Genomic DNA, 27,342 nt, shown 5'->3' on the forward strand with positions numbered 1-27,342 from the left:
GTCCTTAGGAAAAGTGGTTAGGAAAGTCCTTAGGAAAACTGGTTTCTCCTGAGAAGGGAATTTTGCTGAGATAATGTTGAAGGGAACTGTTACTTTTTACTCTATATTTATTGAATTATTTTAAGCACACACTATTACTTCTAGAACCTTCAAAACAGTAAGAAAGTGTGAGAGAAAAGTGTGGGGAAAAATACATTTCAACTGAAAATATATACACAGTACTCACCTCTTCCTGGACATGATAAGCATTTAATGAAAATCCACTTAGGAGTCCGTGTTATCACATTCTCTTCAGCCCATTTATATACTTAGCAGAATCATTTCTCACAAAATAGAAGTCTGAGCCTTTAATATTAAGTTTATTCACATTTTTCCAAGTAAGTGCAATATTAAATATAAGCTAAAAACAATACAGAGTTCTTAGAAAACACAACCCCAAGTTCCTATTGCCTGAGCTTTGTGATTGGATGGTGCCCAGCCTTTATTCTTCCAGAATTTTAAAGTGAATGTAGTGCTCAAAACAGACATAAAATAACCTGGGGACACTTTGCCTAAATAACTTTGTTATTATAAAAGAAATGCAAAAGGAGGATTCTAATGCCTTTGTTCAAGTGTCCAGAGTTTCAAAATGGAAATAAGTATTACTAGGGTAAGCAACTGTTTTCCCATCTTATACTAGCAAGCTTGGCAGGAGTAGTGTGGGACAAGGGCCAGGTACACTAAGCGTGTAGTCTGACTGAATAGTTCCATATTCAACACTTCAAACATTTGCAAATGGCCAGTCATATTTTTAGGATCATTTTGTTTTAAAATATTACTTAACTGATCAAAGACTATAGAGTAAGGACCATATATGGGTCAGGCACTAGCAGTTTGATACCAAACCAACTATAGAATCAGGCTATATAAATATTAGCACCATTTATCTAGTCCAGTTAAGCGTATAACTATCCATAAGCTAAGTTTTTTACTAAAGCAGTCAATAAGAAAGCTTGTTTTTACTTTACAGTGATATATTTTCTCTCTCTCTCTCTCTCTCTCTCTCTCTCTCTAATACTTTAGAACATTTTAAATATCAAGTACTCTAACATTTCATTTACAAAGTGTATGCCCAGGGCAGCATTATCATTTTGAAGGGGTTAGGGTAGACCACAAAGACTTGTTAAGAGTTGCAGTTATAGAGTTCTTTTTTGGAAGTTAAGACTTGAAGTAACTCAACACCAGCTTTCCTTGCTGTCTTTCTTATAATTTTGTTAGCTGAGTTCAAGTGACCTAAGCATACATACCTTTCAAATTACTTAGCAACTGATCCTTGATGAAATTTAATGACAAAGATATTACATGTGGAATGACATACATATGTGCCTTCTACATTATGAGGAAGTTATACATTCAGTAAACTTTAAAAATGTCCTTAGGAAAGGTTTGCAATGGTTTCTCCCAAGAAGGGAATTTTGCTGAGATAATGTTGAAGGGAACTGTTACTTTTATGGGGGGAAACTTACAGACATAACCAGAAGTGCCAAGGAGTCTGACACCCCCTAAATAAGAACAGATAAAAGAACAGAATCTTTCTCACTTCTCATTCATTTTGGTCCAGCAGGAAGCCAGGCATTATTTCAATATTCTATTTGTGTATTTATTGTAAAATAAAAGTACCTGCAAAAGGCATGTTTATGGCTTGTGGTTAAATTAAGAGCCTAAAACCAAAATTTACAGAATTTTATGTAGTATTTATTTTAAGTATCTTGGGATTCTCAGTTTCAGGTTTTTTCAAAATGAAAGGTAATTTTAAGCTATCTCACTATCCTCCAAGTTGTCCCAAGAATTAGAAACATGATTATTACCACATTAGTGTTTAGAATGAGAAGAAAAAAGTAGGACCATCAAACTGTTAAAAACCTAAAATTTTCAAAACACAATTGTCACTAAAGAAAAGAAACCCTAAGCGACGAAGGACTTGGACATCAGGTAGGAATTCACACTGATTCATGCCTCTCATGTGCACTAAAGAGGCTTTCACATCTTGTCCATTCGTCATCTCCTCGAAGGAAAGGGTGAAAGACTGGCCAACACTGCCTTCTAGGTTTTATCTCTGGAGTTTTCAAGAGCAAGCACATGAAATAAAGTCTGCTTCCTAAACACGAGAAAGTCTGGCTTATTCCAAGTCTGGGGAATGGGGGTTTCTAAGGCAGTCCCTCAGTGTGGGGCCAAAGCCATCTTTCCTAGAGATTGTCAAACGCAACACACACTCTTGAGCTGAACGGCTAGAACTAAAAATGCAAGAAATGGTTTTAAAGCAACAGTTTACACAATCAGCCACACCATCACAATCACCACAGAAATGTGATCTTTAGGTACCTGCAATGTGTAAAGACTAACAACAGAGAACACCAAAATTCACCAGAATTATTGGCAAAGTTGTTTTGGACAACGTGTAGAATTTCCCTCTTTTTAAATATACATCTCAATGATTAAGGAGTGCTCTCTGAGTAAAATAATTCACCTCAAAACTATGCACATAAAATTCTTTTTTTAAAAAAATACACTTCTTCAGCATAAGTTTTCAAAGCTTAATACAGTTATGACACTGTGTGACAACTTCATGTGAAATAAAACCAATTTTTGTTCTAAAGATTCAATATCGTACTTCAAAGACCTAGAGTAAAAGTATCAAGGAAGTGCTCAGCCTCGTCTCACTCCCCCATCTCCAGGTGCTAGGTTGGCACAGGTAAAGTACCTTTTCTTTCAAAGAATTTAGCACTCATCTTTCTAGAAGATTCTTGCTTCTGCAGGATGGAAAAGAATTTACCCATTTGATGGAAACCAGTGTTTTAAAAAAAAATTTTTTTCTACCCACCAAAAGCAAACACAGTTGAGGAAAGTAGCATAATTTAAATAGTACTTATACACACATCACCATCCTCTCACATCAAGGTGAACAGGAGATATACTGAGTAGGAACCAAACAGTAAGATATTTCAACCTAAAGTCTGAATTTTATACATCAGCAAGACTTTGCTGTTAAGTTCGGTAGAGGAAAAGGCAGGGGGGGAGGGGCAGCATACCTACTGTGTATCAATATCGGTCCTTCATCCCCAATGGGCTAAACAATCTTGATTCACTCAATGAAATTCCATATTATAAGTTCTAAGTATCATTGCCAGCTATTATAGGAGAGGCAAAAGTCCACATGTATACACACCAAAATATTAGTCTGTCACAAGTGACTGATTCTACATTATATATTCTTTTAAAAAAAAACTCACAATAAAAAATGTGACAGTCTTTGACTTATTACTATTCTCAACACATGTTGCACTGGCACTGCATTCATTGGAATGTATTTGAACTATTAAACTATTAAATAAGAGGTGCCTAGATGACAATTTAAAGGGAAAAGGTGACCCTCACCCAGCCTGGGTAGCTCTTAAATACCACAATGTACATGGAGCTGGTGCTGAACTGAAAGACAAAGAAGTGACGGCTAGTTTTCCTGGAACTGCCTAAGTTCCAGTTTCACCATACATGGAATCAACAGAGGGGCTACACGGCATGTCCGACTTGCTACTCTTCCACAGAGAAAACCGCACAAGAGGAAAACTAATCTGAACGCCGCAGGATGGAATGATCTTACAGGCTATGGGATCTGAAAAGCTATTCAGGACGGGAATGAAAATGGGCTCCACTTAAACGCAGGGCAAGAATACGGAGTGGTGAGCATCTATAGCCATTTAAAGGCATTTGGTGTCACTCTTAAAAGATTAAGATGCCTTAAAACCCTTGATGGGATATCAAAGATTTAGGGAATTATCTTCATAAATAACCAAATATCTATGGCTTCAACTGTCTGCCCTACTGCTGAGGTAGGTGACCAAAATTCATCAAAAGAAACAATCGTTTCCCCAAGAAAAACGTGCATAATCAGGTGGTTTCTTAAACCTGTGTCCAATTTCAATTGGTGGTTTTTCTTTCCTTTCATTTGGACTTCTCGGGGGAAGCTGTCCAGGCCACGGTCCTTTAGGCTCTTGCCGAATAGCATCTCATGTACTCTGTCATCCACGGGTTCTCCGAGGAGGAAGCCTTCCCCTTTCTGGTCTTCTCCGCCTCCACAGAGTGAGCACGCTGCCTCTGAGCTACCAGTCTCCTTTTCTCCACCTGTCTTCTGTTCTTGGCGCGTAATGCTGACTCATGGATCTAAGGGAAGTTCAAAGGCAAGAGTCTAAGCTTCTGCACTAAGTGTCAAGAATACACGCAATCAAAGTCAAGACCCTCAGTCCCCACCCCGACCCCATAACCTGGAACAGAGAGAGGGCCAAGCCCTGTCTTTCTGTGTGCAGCTTGTCTAATAGTAAAGGCTGCCACAGATGGCCATTCCCACCTGATGCTACTGTGACTTCCCCATCATCAGTGACAATGAAACTAAGCAACAGATAGAAACGGTGAGCAACTGCTTTGCATGCGCTTCTAGAAGGGATGCTGGAAAAATGTGGAAGTGCTTGGCATTAAACGGGTAAGTAAATGTTTAAGGGGCAGTGTACTTAAAAAAAAAAAAAAAAGAGAGAGACTTGGGATTTTCCTCCCATCCTTCATTCTTCAAGGATAAATCCTGTTCAAATTAATTCCCAAGTGCTTGTCAGAGGTCTTTTGTTGAGCAACAGATTTGTTGTCTCAAATATCACTCCAGATAACACCATCTGCCAGGGTTCGGAAGTCTGTTCAGCTAAACTCTGATTGTGGTATTGAAACAGAATTCAAAAAAAAAAAATTCCCGTTTATGTTTCTTTTCATGCATCCTTTGCTTCAGGCTGTAGTAACGGGTTTTTTTGTTTTTTTGTTTTGTTTTTTTTTTGTTTGTTTTTTGTTTTTTGGTTTTTTTTTGTTTTTTTGGACAGGCAGAGTTAAGACAGAGAGAGAGACAGAGTCTTCCTTTTCCGTTGGTTCACCCGCCCCCCCAAATGGCAGCTACAGCCGGCACACTGCACTGATCCGAAGCCAGGAGCCAGGTGCTTCTCCTGCTCTCCCATGCGGGTGCAGGGCCCAAGCACTTAGGTCATCCTCCACTGCCCTCCTGGGCCACAGCAGAGAGCTGTACTGGAAGAGGAGCAACTGGGACAGAATCTGGTACCCCAATTGGGACAAGAACCCAGTGTGCCGGTGCTGCAGGCAGAGGATTAGCCTAGTGAGCCACGGTGCCAGCCTGTAGCAACAGTATTAATGCTAACACAGATCACTGTTTTGTGACTACATACATGAGGACCTTCTCATCTGAAACGCTTTTCAGTGCCCGACCCTGGGTGAAAAATCAGGGCTAAGGCAGAGGAGATTTAAAGTTCCTGGGACTAAAATGCATCGGTTTACAGACAAATGGGAAATGCGGCAATTTGAAATTTAATTGGGAGAGCAAAAGGGTGGCCCATGTGGGGCAATCAACAGACAAACCAGTGACAAAGGAGACAAGAAAATGCTAGATTATCAAAGCCGAAGGCAGCTGCAAACTCTCAAGGGGCCAGCGGCAAATCCAGACGGGCAGCTGCCCAGGCCCAGCTGTTGCCTCTCCTCTGCACCTCCAGGCTCCCCAGGGACCTGTGAACTATCCTTTGCACCTGACTCAGTGTCAGTAAACCTTTCTGAGTACCAGCTAACTCCCAGCCAAAACCGCTGGCTCGCCAAGCACCCACCACCGTCCAGAATCCTGCTGGTTCATCAGAGTCTGTCTGGGGCTTCCCTGGCACAGTGGAGCATCAACCCCTAAAAGTTGTGTCTGGGCCCCCAGCATCCCAGTGGCTGCAGGATGAGCTCCCACGGACAAGCACACAGCCCAGCTCTCAGACAGACAGCAGAGAGGTGGGGGCTCACCTCGTGCACAGGAGCAGATGCGCAGACGTTGTGAGTCTTCTGGCTCCCCGTATCCATCTGTTTTTCTCCCCAGCCATAAAGGGCAAATGGATGCCTGTTCTCTTTTATCTTACTTGATGACCTTTGGGGACTTTTGGCCGCTTTCCTATTTCCTCTGGCAAATAAGGCACTTGGCGGTTGTCGAGGTTCGACACTGACGGCTAACTTGTCAGTCTCTTTTGTTTTGGTTGGCTGTTCAGGTTTTCCTTCTACATCTTTCGCTGGCAGGGCTTTTGAAAAGAGAAAACGATGTAAATACAAGAAAAGCAGGCGTGCGCACAATCACTTCAAATACTTCGGTTGAAAAAATCTTAGTGCTTCGTCAGGTCAGTAACATCTGCACACACGGCTGAACTAGAGTTTCACTTAAAGCAGAAATACAGAAACAAGTTAGCAGAGCAACTTTCCAGCCATTTATCCCATTTTAAAATCAACAGTAAATACACCAAGACTGAACCACGCCTACTCCAAGGCAGCTGAGATGTATAATTCAGTGAAATGCTAAAAGCCAGAAAGCACCATGCCCTAATGGTTTTCTCTGAAACCCCAAGCCAAATCCGATTATCTGTATGCTGTGCTTCAGGGAAGGATTCAGCTGGAATCCCTTGGTGACCAAAAACACTCCTTATAACCCTCATGTGCTCCTGGGAAGAGCTGGGTGGCCGCCCCGGTTTGAAAGGCCGTCCATCACAATCCAGAGTGGTTTCCATGGTTACCCCCCTGGGTGCACAGCTACGCACCTCCCCGCTGGAGATGAGAGCTCTTCGGCATGGCCGCAGAAACGACTCGGTGAATCAGGTCCACAGTCCACACGGCCCAAAATTCTGCCAGCAGAGCTAGGAAGCTGCTTTATAGAGTGTGACTGCCCAACGTGAGCATCGCGGATATTAAGGATACACTGATACACTTGGCAAAAATATCTATTGATTACCTTTCAGGACTTTGCCATTCATTATCTTTTTAATCAATTTTTTTAATAACACTGTATTCTTTTGCACAAACTCTTTGTGGACCTGTCCTCATCCAGGGGTTTAGGTCTTAAGCTTACTCCTCCCTCCCTCTGCATGCTGCAAAATTAGCCTCTCTCTGATGACTTTGTAGACTACAATGCAAAGCCTCAGACTCTTGCCCCTAACTACTTAAAAAAAATTTTTTAATTTATTTTAATAAGACAGAGAAACAGAAATAAAGATCTTCCGTCTGCTGGTTCACTTCCCAGGTGTTCCCAGCAGCCAGGGGGCCAGGACTCATGGCCAAAGCTAAGAGCTGAGAACTCAATCCAGATCCCCCACGCGGGTGGCAGGGACACAAACACCATGCCATCATCACCTTCTGCCCCCCTGAATGTGCATTATCAAGAATGTTGGAGATGGAAGCAGAGCCAGCACACAAGCCCACGTACTCAGACACAGGATGTGGGTGCCCCAATCAGCATCTTAACTGCTACACCAAATGCCCACCTCCACCCCCCTCTACTTTTGCTTGTGACCCCTCTCTTGCCTAGTTCCACATTCCCTTGAATGTCAGGTGAACCCCACGTGGGGCAGTCCAGACAGAATGGAGTATGTTTCTAAGGAGTCTGCCAGGTCAGGCATCTGTCATTTGTGCCTTCATCAAGGACCCTGACTCTACCAAACTGTTTCATTTATTACTAAACATTTTTAAAACCCAGGTAGCCCAGTCGCTTGGGGAATGAAATAGGACAAGAGGAAGAGTGTGAGAGCCTACATCCATTCAGTGCTCCAATGTTTCTCTGAATGTTGTGTTTACACCCTCTCCATCCTTCTCTCTCTCTCTCTCCTTTTTTTTTTTAAGATTTATTTTATTTATTTGAAAGACATTGTTACAGAGAGGTAGAGACAGAAAGGTCTTCCATCTACTGGTTTACTCCCCAGATGGCCACAACAGCTGGAGCTGTGCCGATCCAAAGCCAGGAGCTTCTTCCGGGTCTCCCACGCGTGTACAGGGGCCCAAGCAGTTGGGCCATCCTCTACTGCTTTCCCAGGCCATAACAGAGAGCTGGACCAGAAGTGGAGCAGCCGGGACTCGAACCTGCACCTATACGGGATGCCAGCGCTTCAGGACAGGGCTTTAACCCGCTGCACCACGCACAGTGCCGGGCCCTCCACCCTTCTCTTGCCTGGATCCAGGAGGAAAGGAAAAGAAAGGAAAGACCACCAGGATCAGGACAAAGGGCAGGCAACACCTGTGTGGCTTCAAAGACTGAAAAAGAGAAGGCACCTTCTCTGGCTCCTGCACGCGAGGCTCCAAACACGAGTACCAGGGGACTGTGAAAGAGAAGCAGGCATACACACGGAGTGAAAGCATCGAAGGAGAACCAGCTGGAACGACAGATTGGAGATACTGGGATCATCACTCACAGACAAGAAAAGCCCTGTGCATATCCTCGGCACGTACAGAAAAAGACACACCTGAAAATCATCTGCAGCAGAAACAAAAGACGAAATGACAGAAAACAACCTATGGCTGTAATTTTTAATGTTTAAAAAAACCTTCAAAGTAGTGCCTTGTACAAGATAATCATATATAAGTACATGTTTTTAAAATCCTATTGTAAACTATGAAGCTTAAAATAAAGGCATTTTCAGGCAAAAATAAAACCCACAGCATTCCCCACCAGTTCTGGTGACAGACTGCAATGAGTCTTTCTCAGCTACTTATACAGCATTCAAATAAAAAGAACTTCAGGGGCTGGCGCTGTGGCGTAGCGGGTAAAGCTGCAGCCTGCAGTGCCAGCAACCCATGTGGGTGCTGGTTCGGGTCTCAGCTGCTCTACTTCCAATCCAGCTCTCTGCTATGGGCTGGGAAACCAGTGGAGGATGGCCCTGGTCCTTGGATCCCTGCACCCATGTGGGAGACCTGGAGGAAGCTCCTGGCTCCTGGCTTCAGATCAACTCAGCTCTGGATTGGCGCAGCTCCAGCCATTCTGGCTATCTGGGGAATGAGCTACCTGGGGCAATCAACAGACAAACCAGTGACAAAGGAGACAAGAAAATGCTAGGTTATCAAAGCCGAAGGTGTGGGGAGCAACTCGGAATAGACTGTTACTCGAATTAAGACTTATTCTATGCATCTGCTTTCCCACAATATGGTGCTGGGAGAGGAGCAAACAGCTTCTACACAGCTGCCTCCAGTTCAACCAATAAGCAGCAGGACCTGCTCCTGATTGGAGGAGAGCAGCGTACTCGGCGTGTGGGTAGCAGAGTTGGGATTGGTGGAAGAGGACTATAAAGGAGGAGAGAGACAACATGCACCAGGAACACCTGAGGAACATCTGAGCAGCCCCCGAGAGAGCCGGCCGGCGGTGTGCCACTCCCCCACGGAGGTGGAAGGGACGGTAGCCAACCCGGGAAGAACCAGCAGCAAACCCGGGGAGGGCCGAGCAGACGAAAGAACAACGCAGGGTCCTGTGTCGTTCCTCCACGAAGAGGGGGAGCGACACGAAGGCAGCTGCAAACTCTCAAGGGGCCAGCGGCAAATCCAGACGGGCAGCTGCCCAGGCCCAGCTGTTGCCTCTCCTCTGCACCTCCAGGCTCCCCAGGGACCTGTGAACTATCCTTTGCACCTGACTCAGTGTCAGTAAACCTTTCTGAGTACCAGCTAACTCCCAGCCAAAACCGCTGGCTCGCCAAGCACCCACCACCGTCCAGAATCCTGCTGGTTCATCAGAGTCTGTCTGGGGCTTCCCTGGCACCGTGGAGCATCAACCCCTAAAAGCTGTGTCTGGGCCCCCAGCATCCCAGTGGCTGCAGGATGAGCCCCCACGGACAAGCACACAGCCCAGCTTTCAGACAGACAGCAGAGACGGTTGGAGGCCCTCTCTCTCTCTGCCTCAGCCTCTGTGACTCTGCCTTTCAAATAAAATAAATAAATCTTAAAAAAAAAAAAAAAAGAACTTCATCTCAATTTAAAATCGTGCTGTCCAACATGAACTACATGTAGCTATTATGTGTAATTTTAATCTAAAGTGAAAAGATTTGGTTCCTTAATTACAATAGGTCATCATCCAAGTACTTATTAAACACATCCGCTGGAGACTGCCAGGTTGGAGAGTGGAAGGAGAGAACACGTCCACCAGTACAGGATGTTTTACTGAACAGCCCGATCCTCAACAACTGAACAGAATTAACAAATCTGACCCAGTGAGTGTCACAACACCACCATCAGCCACAACTACAGAATATATAGACCCATCAAGTATGTAAGGAACATTACAGGAATTCGCACAGCCTAAGCCATAAAGCAAATCTTACTACATTTATAAGCCTGAAATTCTCTAACCAGAGAACCAACAAGCTACATACATCAAAACAACATTTTCTTTTTTAATGATTTAATTATTTATTTGAAACTCAGAGTTACACAAAGGGGGGGGGGGGACAGAGAAAGAGGTCTTCCATCTGCTGGTTCACTCCCCAATTGGCCACAACAGCCAGAGCTGCGCCAATCTGAAGCCAGGAGCTTCTTCTGGGTTTCCCACAGGGGTACAGGGGTCCAAGGACTTGGGCCATCTTCTACTGTTTTCCCAAGCCATAGCAGAGAGCTGGATCAGAAGTGGAGCAGCCGGGACTAGAACCAGTGCCCATATGGGATACTGGCACTGCAGGCAGCAGCTTTACCTGCTATGCCACAGCGCCGGTCCCCAAAACAGAACTTTTAAAGACCTCTTCTAGGTTTTTTTTCCCCCTTCATTTTATTTGAGAGAAATCAAGAAGAGAAATACTTTCCACCTATCGGCTCACTCCCCAAATGCCCACAACAGCCAGGGCTGGGCCAGGCTAAAACCAAGAGCAAAGAACTCCATCCTGGTCCCCAACGTGGGTGACAGGAACCCAAGTACCTGAGCCATCTGTTGCCTCTGAGGGTACACATTAGCTGAGGCCAGGTGAGAAGCAAAGGAACTAAGACTAGAACAAGGCACTCTGCCGTGGGATGTAGGATTTCCCAGCAGTGTCTTAACCTCTGAACCAAATGCCTAGCGCTCTTGCAGTTTTGAAATTTAAAAACTCTTGTTAAAAAAAAAAAAAAAGAAACCTTGGGTCAAAACCAAAACATATGTTTACACAAAAATATGAAAGTACATACTGTCACTGAGCTGTGTACTTTAAAAATGGTAACTCTTGTGTTATATATATTTTACAATTTTTTTCATTTTAAATTATTAATTATTCATTTTCTTTGAAAGGCAGGAGACAGAGAAAGACTTTTCCATTGGATTCACTCTCCAAATACCAGTAATGGTCAGGGCTGGGCTAGGCTGAAGCCAGGAGCTCCATCCATGTCCCCAATATGGCAGGGACCCAAGTAGCTGAGCCATCATTTGCTTCCTCCTGGACTGCACATTCACAGGAAGCTGGAATGGAGAGCAGAACCAGGCCTCAAATCCAGGCACTCTGATACGTGACACAGGTATCCCAAGAGGCATCATCACCACTGCACCAAATGCAACCACATAAAAAACATTTTTTTTGAATCCTGGTGATGGAGGGTGTTCCTTTCACAATTATGATCTAATCGGGGATGTTTCTAAGGTTTCTTCACTTAGTATAATTTTGCAGGTTTTTCATTTTTTTTTTAAGATTGATTTATTTATTCGAAAGGCAGAATGACAGAGACAGACAGGTCATCTATTGCTTCACTTCCCCAAATGGCTGCAACAGCTGTCGCTGGGCCAGGCCAACGTGAGGAGCTAAGAACTTTATTCAGGTTCCTACATGGGTGGCAGAGACTCCAGTGTTTGAGCCACCATCCGCTTCCCAGGCACATTAGCAGGAGCTGGATTGGAAGTGGAGTAGCCGAGACTCCAACTCTTGCTCCAATATGGGCTGTAAGTATCTGAAGCAGCAGCTCAACACTGCAGCACAATGCCTGCTCCTGCAAGTTTTATGTTACATATATTTTTTTAAATTTATTTATTATTTACTTGAAAGTCAGAGTTACACAGAGAGAGAAAGAGAGGCAGAAAGAGAGAGAGGTCTTCCATTCGATGGTTCACTCCCCAATTGGCTGCAATGGCTGGAGCTGTGCCAATCCGAAGCCAGGAGCTTCTTCCGGATCTCCCACATGGGTGCAGGGGCCCAAGGGCTTGGACCATCTTCTACTGCTTTCCCAGGCCACAGCAGAGAGCTAGATTGGAAGAGGAGCAGCCGGGACTCAAACAGGCGCCCATATGGGATGCCAGCACTGCAGGTGGTGGCTTTACCCACTATAGCATAGCACTGGCCCAGCTCCAGCTATTGCAGCATTTGAACCAAGAGATAGAAGTATGTGCTCTCTCTGCCTCCCTGTCTGCATGTATGTGTGTTTGTGTATGTCTGTGTGTGGGTGTATGTCTTTCAAATAAATAAAAATGTTTTAAAATCGAAATTAAAGAATACTCAGAACCAAAATATAGTGATTTCTTGAAAACTTAAACTAGGGCGACAGAATTTAAAAATTCAATACAGAGCTTGAAGATAAAATCAAAGAGTTCTCCCAGACTATAGAACCACAACTTCTTTTTTTTAAAAGATTGAGTTTATTTATTTGAAAGACAGAGTTACAGAGATAGGTAGAGACAGAAAGAGAGGTCTTCCATCTGCTGGTTCATTCCTTAGATGGCTACAATGGCCAGAGCTGCGCCAATCCGAAAGCCAGGAGCCAGGAGCTTCCTCCAGGAGCTTCCCCACACAGGTGCAGGGGCCCAGGGACGTGGGCCATTCTCTACTGCTTTCCCAGGCCATAGCAGAGAGCTGGACCAGAAGAGGAGCAAGCACGACTAGAACCGGCACCCATATGGGATGCCAGCGCTTCAGGCCAGGGCTTTAACCCCCTGTGCCACAGCACTAGCCCTGAACCAAAACTTCTAATACTAAAATGTTTTAAATAAATAATGCTAGAGTTTTGGTTCTGGAAGTATACCAAGAATAATTATAGAAAGCAAAAGTACAGCAAATGGAGCAGAGTAAAATACTTTTAAACAGCATAAGGAAGTAACACGAAACTGCAAGGAGTTTCCTGATTAAAAAGGCATAGCCCAATGAATGAACAGAGACACACATAAACACATCACTGAATTTTAGGACAACCAGGATAAAAAGAATCAAAAAGTTTTTTTAAAAATCATATGAGGTCACATATACAAGTGAGACGTCAGAATGGCCTGTTACTTTTCAAGAGCAAAACCAGAAGCTAGAATTCAGTGTAATCACAAGACACCTTCCAAGTGTAAGGTTTCTAATCTCGAATTCTCCAACTTGCCAAAAATATCAATCCCAGCTCTGTATACATATACAGACATGCAAGGTCAACAAGATCTCCACTTCCCATGCAATATTTTGCAAGGCCGACAGGTGTGCTCCATCAAAAGAAATAAGTAGGCCAAACTAACGGAAAACCTGAAATGTATAAGGCAGTCGACGGGATGAGAGGAATGAAGTCTCAGGTGAGCAGTAAGGACCAGGCCCAGTTCAGCAGCTATGCCAGATCTAAGCATCAGAGTCTAGGTCGGAACAGGAAGATCAAGGGCTCCAAAAAAAGTCTCCAAGGAAAAAAAGATCAAATAAAAGAACATTTGATGCATCTGAAATATGGCCAGTTTTACAGTTCAATCAGACTGTCTCAGGCTGAACTGATGTCAGGATTATTTTTTTGGAAAGCAAGCAAGAAAATGAAGCAATGATTCACTTAATATAATAGAGAAAATATCAGAATATGCCAGGGCTCATCTGCAAATATTCAAACACAGAATAGTGATTAAACAAAACTCATAGCCAGTGCCGCGGCTCAACAAGCTAATCCTCCACCTGCGGCACCGGCACCGCGGGTTCTAGTCCCAGTTGGGGCACTGGATTCTGTCCTGGTTGCTCCTCTTCCAGTCCAGCCTCTGCTGTGGCCAGGGAAGGCAGTGGAGGATGGCCCAAGTGCTTGGGTCCTGCACCCGCATGGAAGACCAGGAGAAGCACCTGGCTCCTGGCTTTGGATCAGCGCGGTGCGCCGGCCGCAGTGGCCATTGGAGGGTGAACCAATGGTAGGAAGACCTTTCTCTCTGTCTCTCTCACTGTCCACACTGCCTGTCAAAAACAAAACAAAAGAAAACTCAAGCTGTTTTGAGTGTTGGTGTTGGTGTATATCTGGGGTGGAGTTGGGGGTGTTAGAGCTAAGACCTTGAGCTAAATCAATCTCTCCCTCTCCCTCCCTCTCTATCTCATATAATGGGAGGTCAATATATAATGTTTAAAATTTAAAGAAAGAGGAGGATGGGCAATGTTGAAAGGATTTGGAAGGAGTAGAGAGCATGAGCATAAAAAGAGGCAGGATTGCTTTTTTTATTCTAAGCAAATTTTCAAAAACTTATTGAAAAAGAAGTGTGACTGTGAAGTAAGGAACCGGGAAAAGTCTAGGCCACTCTTTACAGATCGCTGGTTCCAGGAGTGAAGGAATCCCACAGTAAGCAAGTACCCCCAACCCTCAACCCCCAACGCACACACAAGCAGGGAACTTGCCCACATGGTTTAGTACCCATATCCCTTTAGTAAGATGGAGAAGCCAAGTACCCTTCAAAATTTGCAACAAGCATCTAACATGAAATACACTTACAAGAAAAAAGAAACAAACAAGAAGTGAAACAGATTATACCAAAGAAACACCTGAAAAAAAGAAACACACATTCTAATGAGATCTTCAAAAAGAGAAGATACCATCTGTGTGAACCAAGAACCAGGTATTTATTTCTAGAAAACGATTCAAGGGCTGTTGAATTTAAAAAAAAAAAAAAAAATCAGGGGTGGGGTTGGCGCTGTGCCGCAGTGGGTTAACACCCTGGCCTGAAGCGCCGGCATCCCATATGGGCACTGGTTTGAGACCCGGCTGTTCTGCTTCCTGTCCAGCTCTCTGCTATGGGCCAGGAAAGCAGTAGAAGATGGCCCAAGTCCTTGGGCCCCTGCACCCATGTGGGAGACACAGAAGAAGCTCCTGGCTCCTGGCTTCAGATTGGCATAGCTCTGGCCATTGTGACCAGTTGGGGAGTGAACCATCGGCTGGAAAACCTCTCTCTCTTTCTGCCTCTCCTCTCTCTGCCTCTCCTCTCTCTGTGTAACTCTTTCAAATAAATAAATAAATAAATCTTTTAAAAAATTTAAAAACCAAACAGGATCCTCGAAGTGAAAAAGTTATTGAAGACTTAGAAAAATGTTAAAAAAGACTTAGACTTAGATTGAGAACATCACCAAAAAAAAAAAAGGAACAAAAAGATGAAAATTGGGAGGAAGCTAGAAAATTAAAGGATAAATTTGTGGAGTCTAATAGCCAATTAAAAACTCAGGAAAGAAACGGAAAGGAGAGAACTTGTCAGAATCAAACACATGAGTCTGATTGTAAGGACCTGCCCGGGGCCCAGCGCAGCAGAGGTAAACAGATCTAGATCACTGGCCAAGAGCAGAGCAAGAGCAAACCAAACATGGCACCTACGAGGACCAAGACTCAACGACGCAGAAGTGTAACAGCAAGCCTGCATTGGCAGTGTGGGTAGCAATGACTCCAGATGTCAGACACAATGACTTCCAGCTCAAAACTCCCTGCCCAGCCACACTCCTGGAATTGCAAGAGCAGAATAAAGTAAGCTCTCTTCTGAAACGTAAGGCCTCAGAAACTTAACCTCTCAGACTTTCTCAGGCAACCACCAAGAAGATGAGTCCCACCAAGGGTGTGGGGGCAGGGTGGTAAACCCAGGAGGAGGGGGACCTGAGTGCCAGCCACACAGCAATGGTCAAAGTTGGGAGGTCCCTGTGGACTGTTCCAAGACACCAGCCAGGCAGGGCAGCAGTGGGCCAGAGGCTCAGGGTGACAAGAGCAACAGTGGGCAGGTCAGGTTGGTTATGCCGTGAAACAAGGAGACAGGGCTCAAGGGAAACGATGCAGGTCAGCTTTGAGGAACGTTTCCCACAGGCACAGCAGTGGGGATACAAACTGTCACTCTAACAAGGATGACTATATTGACATGGTGTGGGGATGGGCTGTTCAGATGGGACAGAATAATTAAAAGAATTAAATGCCACAGAGGAACAGAGAACTCAAGATGGCACACCCAAGAACGGGCAACCCGATTCTCAGTCAAACCTTCGGCTCCTCCTTGGCATCTCACAGAGAAGCCCTAAGAAAATCTGGCTGGGTTACAATGGGTAATGTTAAAAACCGAAAAATTGGGCTGTGCTGTTGCACAGTGGGTAGAGCCGCCGCTTGTGGCGCCAGCATCCCATTAGGACACTGGTTCAAATCCCAGCTGCTCTACTTCTGATCCAGCTCTCTGCTATGGCCTGGGAAAGCAGTGGAAGACGGCCCGTCCTTGGATCCCTGTACCCACGTGGGAGACCCAGAGGAAGCTCCTGGCTTCAGATCAGCTCAGCTCCGGCCATTGCAGCCATCTGGGGAGTGAACCAGCAGATGGAAGACTTCTCTCTCTCTCTCTCTCTCTCTCTCTGCTTCTCTTTAACTCTGCCTTTCAAATAAATCTTTTAAAAAATGAAAAATAAAAAAATCCACAACAGCTATGTAACTTAGAAATAGAGAAATAAATACCAAAGGAAAAATCGGGAAATTGAAAGCCATTGCTAAGAAGTAGGTCACCTTTACGTGTGCGGGAGTTGCTGTCTTTTTGTAATAAGCTTTGTGTACATATACACAGGGAAGAGAACAAACGTAGTGTACAGAAACTCAAGAGAGTGGTTATCACTCTAGCATATGAAATCATCGACTTGAAGACAAGGACGTTTAATCTTGCCCAACGCAGGAAGCAAGGACTTTGCTAACTAGGAGCCGGCAAATGATCTTGACAATCGTCAATACTGGAAGCAGAAAACATCCCTTCTTTTCTCCGATGCTAAAGTTAAAATTTTAAAATTCTAGGAGAGAAAAAAAAGTGGAGGCAGGCATGTTGGCGCAGCTGGCTAAGTCGTGGGCTAAATACCAGCATCTCATATTGGAGTGCCTGGGATCAATTCTCACCGCCTCTGCTTCCCATCCAGCATCCTGCTGGCACACTCGGGAGGCAACAGATGACACCCCATCGTGTACTTGGGTCCCTGCCACCCAGGAGGGAGACCTGGATGGAGTTCCTGGCTCTGGCCTGGCCCAGGAATGAATTTTGGAAGGAAGGAGGCTAGCTAGCTGAATCCACTGGGAAGATTCCATATCTCTAAACAACTGAAAATCATCATGAACACAGAGCACACCCGAACAGGCAAACACAGGCCCCCTCCACACCACAACACCGCCTAAAAGTTGTCTGGATAGTGCACACAAATATTCAGCAACTCCTTGCCACACAATGAAGGGGGAGAGAGCAGAAAGAGAAGAATCCCAGCTTGATCGAGAATATTTCATAATTTAGCTAGCAAGCTCGGTGCCCACGGAATAATCTGGAAGGCAGAGTCCCCCCACCCCCTGCACCTTCTGTTACAATGACGGCTGACGCATCAGGAAATCAGTGAGAATTCACAAGAGCCCCGAGGACCGGGAGGCAGCTGTGCCACAGAGGAACGGAGACGAACTCAATAGGGCACGGCCTTCGTCTGTTTCTCAGCATCTCACAGAGATGCCCCATAAGAGAGTCAGCCTGGCAGGCAAGCCAAAAAGTCACTCATCACCTGTCCTGAGCTTCCATTTCATCATCGATTAAAAAACAACCACAAAAATGGTGGCCCTGCCTCCTAGGATGGCCCCGAAGGTTTACTGAGAAGGCACACAAGGCTACATGCTGAACGCATAAGCTGTCACTCAATCTTGTTATTCTTCCTCGCTAGCACCTGCGAGCCCGCGGTGGCGCCAGATCAGGGTTTCCGGGCAGCAGCAAACAGCCGCTCCAGGCTGCACCCAGGCGCTCCCGGCTCTGCATCACTCCGGGCAGGAGACGTAACGACGCCAAGGAGCCCTGGTCCAGCGTCGGCGAGGTGGGCGCGCCGCCGAGACCCCCAGCCAGCGCCGGTACAGAGCACGGCGCCCAGGCCCGGCGGCGCGCGCGGGCGCCAAGTCCTCCACAGGGACAGCGCGGCGAGCTCAGGGTGCTCCTGCGGCACACAACGGCCCCATTGAGAACGCTTAGCTGCGGACTCTCATCCAGCAGGGGCGCCTGAGAAGCTGACTTATCGCGAACTGGCTCCGAGAAACGGATACAGGTCAGGGCGGCTCCGGAGTCGGAGCGGGCTCGGCCTAATTAGGGAAATAAGGGTGGGAGCGCAGAGGCGGGGCCCACACCTCCCCTGTTTTGTCAACGGAGGCGGATTCTCCATCTGCCCACCCACTCCCCCAAAAAACGCATCTTGCCCGAGCGCAGCCACAGACACTGGCGGTCTAGAAGCGCAAAGCGAACCAGCCCCTCGGCGGAGGACCCCGCGCGCCCGCTCCGGGCTCCGTACCTGGCACGGTCGCGTCCTCCGCTTCCTGCGCCTCGGCGTCCCTGGCCTCGGTGTCCCTGGCCTCGGTGTCCGGCTCCTCCGCGGGCCCCCGCGCGCGCCGCGCCGGCTCCTCCAGCGCAGCGGACTCCGCGGGCGGCGGGGGCGAGGCCGGGGCGCACCGGAGCGCGGGAGCCGCTGGGGCGCCCGACGTTGCCGACGACGACGCCGAGTCGTCCGAGGAGCCGCCTGGGCCCCAGTCGTCCCAGAGCCAGGGCGCGTGCGCCTGCTCGAGCAGCCGGCGGCCCAGGCGGTAGTGCAGCAGCTCCCGGTAGCAGGGCCCGTACTCGTCCCAGCGCGGCTCCTGGTAGCGCTTCATGTACTCGCTCTTCACCCCGCTTCCCGGGGACATGGTGCCACCGCCGGCCCCGGGCGTCCGCCGCTCCGCGCTGCGCCGCCTCTGCCGCCGCCTACGGGCCGGGGACTCGACACAGAGGCCCGCCCCGCCCCTCGGCCGGCCCGGCCCGCCGCGACGTTTAAACCCGGAGCCCCGCCCGGATGGGGCGGGCGGGGGCGGAGAGGCGGGGGCGGGGCGGAGCCCAGCGGGCGGGAGACGGTGCCCGGGGCCTGGCACGGGGCGGGGCGACCGGGACAGCGGGGGCAGGGGCGAGCCAGGCAGGGATGGGGCGAAGGGGGCTGGGGGGGAACAGGTCTCCGAGGCGGTCGGGTCCGGTGGCTGCGGGCAGGGGGCGACTGGGCCAAGGCGGCCGCGGAGACCTGGAGTTGAGCCGAGAGGGAGGAGTGAAACAGGGACTGCGCAGGGCAGGGGCCCGAGTGGACCCGAGGTCCTCTCGGGAAGTGCCTGCGGGCCGGAGGGGTGACGGGCGGCCTTACCTCTTCCTGCCGTGCCAGCCCGGCCCCGCGACCCGCACTCAGGCCTGCCCGCGATGCGCGTGGCGCAGCAGCTCAAGCGCGGCCCGCTCTGCGCTGTGCTTTCCTCTCCAGCAAGATGTCGCCGTCGGCGCGGCAGCCCGCGTTCCTGCAGCAACCGGGAGGCGAAGGCGCCGCCTCAGTCCCGGGGAGTAGACGCCTCCCCCGCGCGCTCCGGGGCCCCGGGCTCTCCGCCTCGCGCCAAGGGGGCGGCTGGCTCCGTGCAGAGCGCGCGGAGCCGGAGTGCAGCGAATCTGGCAGCCCAGGGACCCAGGTCCGGGTCCCCGGGCCACCCATGCCCCGGCAGGCGCTGTCCCAGGCAAGCATCACCCGGCAGAAGGCACCTGTGGGCGGCAGAAGCTCCTTGTGTCCCGTGAGGGATGCCGCCCCCGGAGACACTGGGTGTCCCGGCTGGAAGTCTACCGGTCTGGTCTTCGCACAAATTCAGTTGTAAGGTGTGGAAAAATACAGTGTTGCCCTGTTTGTTGTTAACAGTTTCAAACACCTGTTCCCTTAAGGAGGGGAAAAAAAAAAGGAGGCGGTTTGATACAGTAACTGTGAAAAAAATTTGAAAGAAGTTTAGAAGAATCAAAACCCATTTCCCAGGGAAGAAACAGGCCCTGAAGCGAATGAGCCAACCCATCCTGGCTTCCATTCTGGGGTTGTTGTGGATTCACCTTGTGTTTTTATTTCTATGCGCGCCGCTTTTCCTCTCTCTCCCATCCTCCCCCTTAACTAAAAGATCCTGAGGTGGGCACTGACCCAACTGGGAGGAGCCAGAGTTCTGAGAACTTGAAGTTACTGGGCCAGAAGGCTTCAGCTGTTAACACCTCCACAGAAGCCGGTCCCCTGCTCTACTTTGTTCTTACTGCAGGCACATAGAGGGTTTTTGTTTGGTTTTTGTTTTGTTGTTTGATAGTGCTCCCATTTGCTGCTTCACTCCCCACGTGCCCACAGGAACTCAATCCAGGTCTCCCACGTGAGTGGCAGGAACCCAATCACTTGAGCTGTCTTTCCTGCCTCCCCAGGTCTGCCTTAGCAGGAAACTGGAGCCCAGAGTTGAACCCCAGCACTTGGATGCTGATTGCAGATGTCCCAACAAGCATGCTACTAACCACTAGACCGGAAGCCTACACCTAGAGTTGGTTTCTAATGCTTGCACAAATATTGGATGCTGTGTAAGAAATGGTCGTGTGTGAGTTTTCTGAGAGATACAGGACACAATCTGTTTCAAGGAACTTTTGCTGCATAATTCACTCCAGAACTTAGTGGTTTAAAACAACTAAGGTTGGGGTCTGGTGTTTTTGTGGTGTAGTGGGTAAAGCCATTGCCTGCAACTCTGGCATCCCATAATGGGTGCTGGTTTGAGTCCCGGCTGCCTCATTTCTGATCCAGCTCTCTGCTAATGTACCTGGGAGAGCAGTGGAAGATGACCCAAGTCCTTGGGTCCCGGCAGCCACGTGGGAGACTGGGAAGAAACTCCTGGCTCCTGGCTTCAGTCTGGCCCAGCCCTGGCTGTTGCAGCTATTTAGGGAGTGAACCATTGGATGGAAGATCGATCGATCGATCTCTCTCTCTCTCTCTCTCTCTCTGTGTGTGTGTGTGTGTCTCCCTCTCTCTCTAATTCTGCCTTTCAACTAAAACAAATGAACCTTAAAAAAAAACAACAACTGAGATTTAGTATTCCTTGGGACTCTCGGGGTAACCTGGGCTGTTCCTCCACGGTCACATTCAGGTGCAGGGAGAGCTGGGCTGAAAGGTTCAAAATGGCCTCACCCATGAACCTGGCATGGCCTTGGTTGGTTGTGGGTGGGGCCATCTTGGCCTCATCCTCCAGAGGCTGGACTGGCCTCTGCATATCACATATCTCTCCTGCTGCATTCTAACATTCTGGTAAGCAAAGTGGCCGAGCTTCAAGGGAGAGAGAACTAAACATCTCTGGGGGGGCTGGCGCTGTGGTGCAGCGGGTTAACGCCCTGGCCTGAAGCGCTGGCATCCCATATGAGCGCCCGTTTGAGACCCAGCTGCTCCACTTCCGATCCAGCTCTCTGCCATGACCTGAGAAAGCAGTGGAAGATGGCCCAAGTCCTTGGGCCCTGTACCCATGTGGGAGACCCAGAAGAAGCTCCTGGCTCCTGGCTTTGGATCAGCTCAGCTCTGGCCGTTGCAATCATCTAGGGAGTGAACCATTGGATGGAAGACACCTCTCTCTCTCTCTCTCTCTCTCTCTGTGTGTGTGTGTGTAACTCTGACTTTAAAATAATAAATAAATCTTTAAAAAAATAAAATCCATCTCTGCAAAGGAGGAACAGGGAACACACATTGCAAAGGGACCTGCTGTCTGCATGGGAGAATGTGTGACCCACTTTTATAATCTACAACACAACCACACACAAACATATATATATATAAAACTTATTTTTATCAAAGATTTTGTCAGTTCTTTTTTTTCTTTAAAGATTTATTTATTTATTTGAAAGGCAGAATTACAGAGAGAGAAGGAGAGGTAGAGTCAGAGAGAGAGAGAGAGAGAGAGAGAGAGAGAGAGATCTTCCATCTGCTGGTTCACTCCCCAAATGGCTGCAACTGTCAGAGCTGGGCCGATCTGAAGCCAGGAGCCTGGAGCTTCTTCCAGGTCTCCCACATGGGTAAAGCGATCCAAGGACTTGGGCCGTCTTCTGCTGCTTTCCCAGGAGCATTAGCAGGGAGCTGGATAGGAAGTAGAGCAACTGGGACTCAAACCAGTGCCCATATGGGATGCTGGCACTGCAGGCAGTGGCTTTAGCATCTATGCCACAGCACCAACCCTGATATACCATTTTCTTAAGCAACTGAAAAATAGGCTCAGAAATAATTTGAGTTTTTCCAGTTTGCTTGTCCCTATATTCCATAATTAAAATTTACTGCCTTCCTTCTAATTTTTAAAGGTGTTATTCTGTCAAGATTTATCCACTTGGAAGCGACAGTAGAAAAATTCACCTGCTTAAACAGAGAAGACATGTGTGGCCCCAGGCGGTGCTAGACATGGGGGTTTCAGTCCATGTCATTGGGACTCTCTTTCTATCCTTGATCTCTGCTTTCCTTCTGAGAGCCTCTTCTTCTCCCCTTGAAATGGACTTCAAGCACACAACTGGAGAAAACACCACCTGGAGCCCCAAACTTGTGTTGCTTTAACTGAAGACCAGCTGCAAATGAGAATCTCCAATTATAAAGTCAGATGTTGCCAGAACAGGCTGATATAATTGGCCAAGCCAGGTCACTTACCTATCCCTGTAGACAGGGATTGTGTGGGAGGATGGGATGGACAGCCCCACCAGAAACACACTGAATAGGACATGCTAGGGGCAGGCAAAATAACATATGTCCATCTATATATTTGCCTTTGTGTTTAAATAACAAGAACAGGAGGAGAAAGAACTTAATAACACCTGTGGGACTAAATGAAACAAAACCAAACCTCTCTGGGGATGAGCATGAGTGAGGCACAGCTGTGAGAAGACTGTATTTATAAAGCAGAGGAGATAAACCTCCACCTACAGAATCCTCTGTTCATACAGCACCACAGGACTGCCCGTGTGGATGATGGTATCGATTTGTTGTGTAGCTGGAGTAAGGACCAATGAAGAGAGATGACAAGAAATAACTGTGGCAAATGTATCCAACATGGGACTGGTTTCTTAAGGCAGAAAAAAAATGGAATGGCCTAAAAAGTTTGCAGAAGAAATGGAAAGGGGTAGACACCCAGGAGACCCCAGAGGCCAGGCTGCAAGGTGCTGGTGTAGGCAGGAAGTGGATAATCTGCTTCCTCAACTTTGGTAGAAGGACCCTTCAGTGGGGGGCAGCCCCAGGAGCCAGTAGTAAGGAGGCTGGACCCCTAAAAGATGCTGGAAAAATAGCCACTATTTGCTACACAGGCACACAGACACAATATCAAACCTGCCAGTCCGAGCCTGGCCAGCTGTGGAATGGGGAGTCTTCTGGAGCGTGAGCTGCACAGGCTGTCACAGGCCATCACCCTCAGGGTACACAGCTGAACTGCCCTCATTTCCCATCTCCCAGAGCCCTTCCACATTGGCCTCTGTCACTGTCATTCCCTCAGTGGGCCCTCCCATCCTGTCTCAATATCCTGGCCTTCTGAGTCAGGGGAAGCTGTCCTCCAAGAAGATGCTGTTGTTTCCAAGCCGGGGGCTCTGCTCCCACCCTTCCTGGCTCCTCCCACACAGAGCTCCCTCCACCAGCCATCTCCTCCCTATTTGTCTCTGGACAATTCTCTACACTCAAGTCCTCTATCCACTCCACACTTTAAAAAAAAAAAAAAAGATTTATTTATTTGAAAGGCAGAAATACACAGAGAGAGAAGTAGAGGCAGAGAGAGAGAGAGAGAGGTCTTCCATCTGCTGGTTCACTCCCCAATTGGGCACAATGGCCAGGCTTGAGCCGATTCGAAGCCAGGAGCCAGGAGCTTCCTCCAGGTCTCCCACACGGGTGCAGGGGCCCAAGGACTTGGACCATCTTCTACTGCTTTCCCAGGCCATGGCAGAGCTGGACCAGAAGTGGAGCAGCCGGGACTCGAACCAGCACCCATATGGGATGCCGGCACTGCAGGCGGCAGCTTTACCCACTATGTAACAGCGCCGGCCCCTCTACCGACTTTTAGATATGTGACTTTCCAGAGTTTCTTTCTGTGATGTACAAGCAAGCACTGGACTGTCCCAGGTCTTTCCATCTCAGGCATTCCAGTTTCCTGGGAGATTCTATGCCTCTTCGTCCTTTTTCAACCACAAGTTCCGCATTCTTGCCTCCCTTCTCTTCTCACCCCCTCCTGTGCAGGAAACCACACAGCAGCGGTTATCTCCCCATATCATGACTTCAGTATCTCAGGGTCTGGCTCTTTCTGGAGGTCCAAGCCAACTTTCCAGCTCATTCATTGGCTGTGATCTCCTGTGCACAGCTTGTAGACATCTCCTGTTGGATGTTCATGCCTAGCTTTTCTTATCCCCCCCAACCCCGTCAGTCCCTTCTTCTGCATTCCCAATTCCTATTGATGGTGCATCTTTCTCCCAGGCACAGGAGCAGAGCATCCATGCCACCTCTGAGATGTGCAAGGTCCTGCAGAGAGAAAAGCTGGGTCCAAGCAAAGGCTCTGCAGTCAGATCAGGTCTAACTAAGCTACTGCACTCACGGGGCTTCCCAGCCCAGAAGGGAGCTGTCAAAGCCCTGACTGATCCAGGCTGCTACATGAGAGCAAAGAAAAGGAACTTAGGAAGAAAGGGAAAGGAAAACACTTGGAGTGGGCCTTCGGCTGTCAAGCTGCCTCTTGGGATACCACATCCCCTATCAGAGTGCCTGGGTTTGAGTCCCGGTTTTGCCCCTCGTTCTAGTTTCCTGTGAATGTGTAGACCCTGGGAGGCAACAGGTGATGACTCAAGTAATTGAGTCCCTGCCACTCACATGGAAGACCTGGGTGAGTTCCCAGCTTCTAGCTTTGGCCTAGCCAAGTCCAGCTACACAGGCAGTGGGTGGAATCTCTCTCTTTCTCTCCCCCCCCCCACCTCAGATAATTAAAATAAATGAACAAAAATTGTTTTGTTTTGTTTTGGTTTTTTTTGTTTTTTTTTTTTTTTGACAGGCAGAGTGGACAGTGAGAGAGAGAGACAGGGAGAGAAAGGTCTTCCTTTGCCGTTGGTTCACCCTCCAATGGCCGCCGCTGCAGCCGGCGCACCGCGCTGATCCTGGCAGGAGCCAGGAGCCAGGTGCTTTTCCTGGTCTCCCATGGGGTGCAGGGCCCAAGCACCTGGGCCATCCTCCACTGCACTCCCTGGCCATAGCAGAGAGCTGGCCTGGAAGAGGGGCAACCGGGACAGAATCCGGCGCCCCAACCGGGACTAGAACCCGGTGTGCCGGCGCCGCAAGGTGGAGGATTAGCCTATTGAGCCACGGCGCCGGCTCCAAAAATTGTTTTAATAAAGGATAGGCAATGTTGTTCATAGGGTATAATCCTCCACACTCCATTCCTTTAAGAAAAGAAAGAAAACAAAAAAGCCTTGGTTACAACCCTAGTGTTTATCTGATCTTTCCCTCTTGTCTACAAGAGATACAGCCAGGGACTGTTGTATAGAAAAATACATGGTGATAGGAGGTGCTTTTACCTGGACAGGATCTGCACTAAGCATTTGCTTTACTGGATTTCTCTCGGTATTCATAAATCTCTATATTGTTAAAGGCCACACTGGCCGTGGGAAAAATCAAAACTGGTGTTCTTCCTGCAAGCAGCCTTAGGTGATCAGTGAAACCAGTTCGCTACTCACTTGATCCAGAAAACCCCATAAAATTGTGCAAATCAAGAGGTTCCAATCTTCGCATTCACTGTAAGAACACTCGAGAAACTGCCTAGGCCATCAGGGGTATGCAGATCCAAAAAGCCACAAAGTATGTGGAAGGTGTCACCTTAAGAAGCAAGTATGTCATTCTGTGGTGTAGAACTGACAGGTAGGACCAGGCCAAGCCATGGGGTTGGACACAGGGGGTCAGTGGCCCAACACTCTGCATGTGCTTAAAACTGCAAAGTGTTGCAGAAATGAAGATTTTGGATGCAGATTCTCTAGTCATTGCACACACCCAGGTGCACAGAGCCCCAAGAGGCACCGCTGTTCCTACGGAGTTCATGGCCGGATTAACCCAAACATGAGCTCCACGTGCTGTGCTGGGATGATCCCCCACGGAAAAGGAACAGATTGTTCCTCAGCAGAAGAGGAGGTGGCACAGAAGGAAAAGATATCCCAGAAGAAACTAAAGAAACAAAAAACTTATGGCTCTGGAATAAATTATCATAAAATAAACGCAAATTAAAAGAAAAAAAATATGCTCAGCTTGCGTGCCTCCTAGAAGCCTGGAAAAACATTCCCAAGTGAATAGCCTGGGTCCCCGTGAACCAGAAGAGGGTTACAGAACAGGGAACGCCATCCTGACGCACAGGTCTGCAGTTACATGGCGCCCATCTGCGTCGGGTTTGGGAAAACGACCTTAAGACTTTCACTTAGAAGAAGAGACAAAGAGATGCTCACAGACCCTGGCCCTGGCCACCACGTGGGCACCTCCTAGAAGAGCTGCTCAGCTCTGGCACTGACCGCTCTTTGGGTAAAAGCCCCTGTGTCTCTACCCATCTCGGCCACTGCCACCTTTGCCTACTGATGCCCCAGGGAGGGGGGCTCTCGGCCCCTCTCCCCTTCTCTCTCTCCTTCTTTCCTTTCCTCCTCCTCCTCCTTCTTCTCCCCTGCCTTTTCCTCTCTCCCTCCATTTTTCTCTCTCCATTTTGCCTCATCTCTCCCTCCGTGTCCCCACTCGTAAGCCTCTCAGCACGGTGCCTCTGTCTTCCTCTAAAGCAATCTCCCCTCCCTGGTGTTCCCACTCTTAGATCCATCTAACAAAGAAGCATGAAATTCTCCCTAATTACCTTGTCTACTAGATAATAAGCCATCAGATGAAGAGCAGTGTGATGACCATGGCAATTTTTCAGCACATAGCATTCTGTGTGCAGCTCATCTGGCTGCGTGCAGAGCACCTGCTTTGAGACAGTGCCCGGACTGTAATTCTTGCTGCTTTATTCCATGGGAAGCACAGAACACTGACACAGTGTGCCCTAGGTGACCTATTTGTTTTTTGTTTCCAAGGAAATTCTTAGTCCTCTCTGCATATACTCAGTCAGCCTACCACCATACATGAGGATATTGATCATTTTTTAAAAAAATTATTTATTTATTTGAAAGGTAGAGTTACAGAGAGGCAGAGGTGGGAGTGAGGGGGGAATCTTCCATCCGCTGGTTCACTCCCCAGCTGGCTGCAATGGCCAGAGCTGTGTCGATCTGAAGCCAGGAGCCAGGAGCTTCTTGCGGGTCTCCCATGTGTTGCAGGGCCCAAGGACTTGGACCATCTTCTACTGCTTTAGAGCTGGATCAGAAGTGGAACAGCCGGGTCTCAAACCAGCGCCCATATGGGATGCCAGCCCTGAAGGTGGCAGCTTTACCCACTTCGCCACAGCGCTGGCCCCCAGGATATTGATCTTTTTAGGAAGCTTCATAAAGTGTGTGAAAAAATGGAAACATCTACCATCTAATGAAGCAGCACAAAG

The 27,342-nt window shown here is 48.1% G+C and overlaps 1 protein-coding gene across 3 annotated transcripts; it reads right to left on the minus strand.

The window, feature by feature from the left end:
• Positions 1–340: 340 nt before the first annotated feature.
• Positions 341–19,694, minus strand: CCSAP (centriole, cilia and spindle associated protein). 3 transcript variants are annotated; one of them, XM_070055857.1, is made up of 4 exons: positions 19,559–19,694; positions 18,309–19,323; positions 5,860–6,128; positions 341–4,197 (listed from the first exon to the last, which is right to left on the minus strand). In XM_070055857.1, exons 2-4 carry the CDS (start codon positions 18,694–18,696, stop codon positions 4,021–4,023), a joined length of 834 nt encoding a protein of 277 aa, XP_069911958.1. In that variant the 5' UTR covers positions 18,697–19,323; positions 19,559–19,694; the 3' UTR covers positions 341–4,020. The 3 variants fall into 3 exon arrangements, with proteins under 3 accessions (XP_069911958.1, XP_017194335.1, XP_051694125.1); XM_017338846.3 differs by lacking the exon at positions 19,559–19,694 and having other exon boundaries at positions 18,309–18,754; positions 19,179–19,517; XM_051838165.2 differs by lacking the exon at positions 19,559–19,694 and having other exon boundaries at positions 18,309–19,061; positions 19,179–19,517.
• Positions 19,695–27,342: the final 7,648 nt, after the last annotated feature.

This window comes from Oryctolagus cuniculus, chromosome 13, assembly GCF_964237555.1.
Source record: "Oryctolagus cuniculus chromosome 13, mOryCun1.1, whole genome shotgun sequence".
NCBI lineage: Eukaryota > Metazoa > Chordata > Mammalia > Lagomorpha > Leporidae > Oryctolagus > Oryctolagus cuniculus.

Bases quoted from the DNA above. Each gene is read 5' to 3' on its own strand.
- CCSAP (XM_070055857.1), bottom strand. From the start codon at position 18,696: ATGTCCCCGGGAAGCGGGGTGAAGAGCGAGTACATGAAGCGCTACCAG. The intron at 6,129-18,308 runs GTACGGAGCCCG...TCTTTTCAAAAG, and splicing joins GGAGGACGCGACCGTGCCAG to CCCTGCCAGCGAAAGATGTA. The intron at 4,198-5,859 runs GTGAGCCCCCAC...AACTTCCCTTAG, and splicing joins CATCTGCTCCTGTGCACGAG to ATCCATGAGTCAGCATTACG.